This window comes from Saprolegnia diclina (assembly GCF_000281045.1).
Source record: "Saprolegnia diclina VS20 unplaced genomic scaffold supercont1.37, whole genome shotgun sequence".
NCBI lineage: Eukaryota > Oomycota > Saprolegniomycetes > Saprolegniales > Saprolegniaceae > Saprolegnia > Saprolegnia diclina.
In genome coordinates, this window is record NW_008246104.1 from 468,217 (window position 1) to 468,973 (window position 757).

Below are 757 nucleotides of genomic sequence, written 5' to 3' on the forward strand. Positions count from 1 at the left end.
ACGGACAAGCCGACGAAGAAGCCGACGCCGACCGACAAGCCGTCGACCAAGCCTACGCCTTTTCAGATCTGAGCCCGTCCACATCTGGTCAAGAGCCAGGAGCGGTCACATCATAGATACAAGGTATATTGGCAGACTAATTGTGCATTCGGCTTCGAGTTCGATTCCATGGTCAGAAGCTCGCAAAATGTGTCTGGTCGTGAAAGCACAGTCATCTCTCAAGTGATCGCATTGCCGTGTTTGGTTTCGCTGCTACTTGGAGTCGAGCGAATCGACGGCTGGGTGGGTACTGAGCTCCAAAATCTGGCGCGACAACTACGTCGTACTAGTAGCATCCAAGTGCGAGAACGTCATGGTCGGCACCGGATCGGGCAAGAAGTTGGCCTGCACCGACGTAACTGAACTCTTGGGCGCCGCCGTAATGCGCTCCTGGAGCGCACCGAGATCCGTCGCCAGCGTCAGGGTTAGTGCACACACGATCGACCTGGTGCATTTCTTTAAGCGTTCTCCGAGTCGTTCTGCTCTTTTTCCTCCGATGTGAGTCCTATCAACAAATCATATCAGCCGAACCTTCTAAATCAACAACGAGAACACGTCGCAAACTTAGTCCTTTGACGGCGAGTAACCCGGAAGCCTACTTGATTAGTGTACTTAAAAGCGGAACAATGAGGTGCCACTGAATGGAGACGAGATTGTGGTCAGGGGTAGGCGTTTTTGCACGAGGTTTTGGTGAGAAGGTTGCTTGAGCGTACAAGCT

At 52.6% G+C, this 757-nt stretch overlaps 1 protein-coding gene across 1 annotated transcript; it reads right to left on the reverse strand.

Annotated features, from left to right (window-relative positions):
- Nucleotides 1-252: 252 nt before the first annotated feature.
- Nucleotides 253-493, reverse strand: SDRG_10846 (hypothetical protein; the record flags this gene model as incomplete). The annotated part of the gene is made up of 3 exons (XM_008616860.1): nucleotides 253-315; nucleotides 364-429; nucleotides 485-493. The coding sequence occupies 3 exons, from the start codon at nucleotides 491-493 to the stop codon at nucleotides 253-255; spliced, it is 138 nt and encodes a 45-aa protein (XP_008615082.1).
- Nucleotides 494-757: the final 264 nt, after the last annotated feature.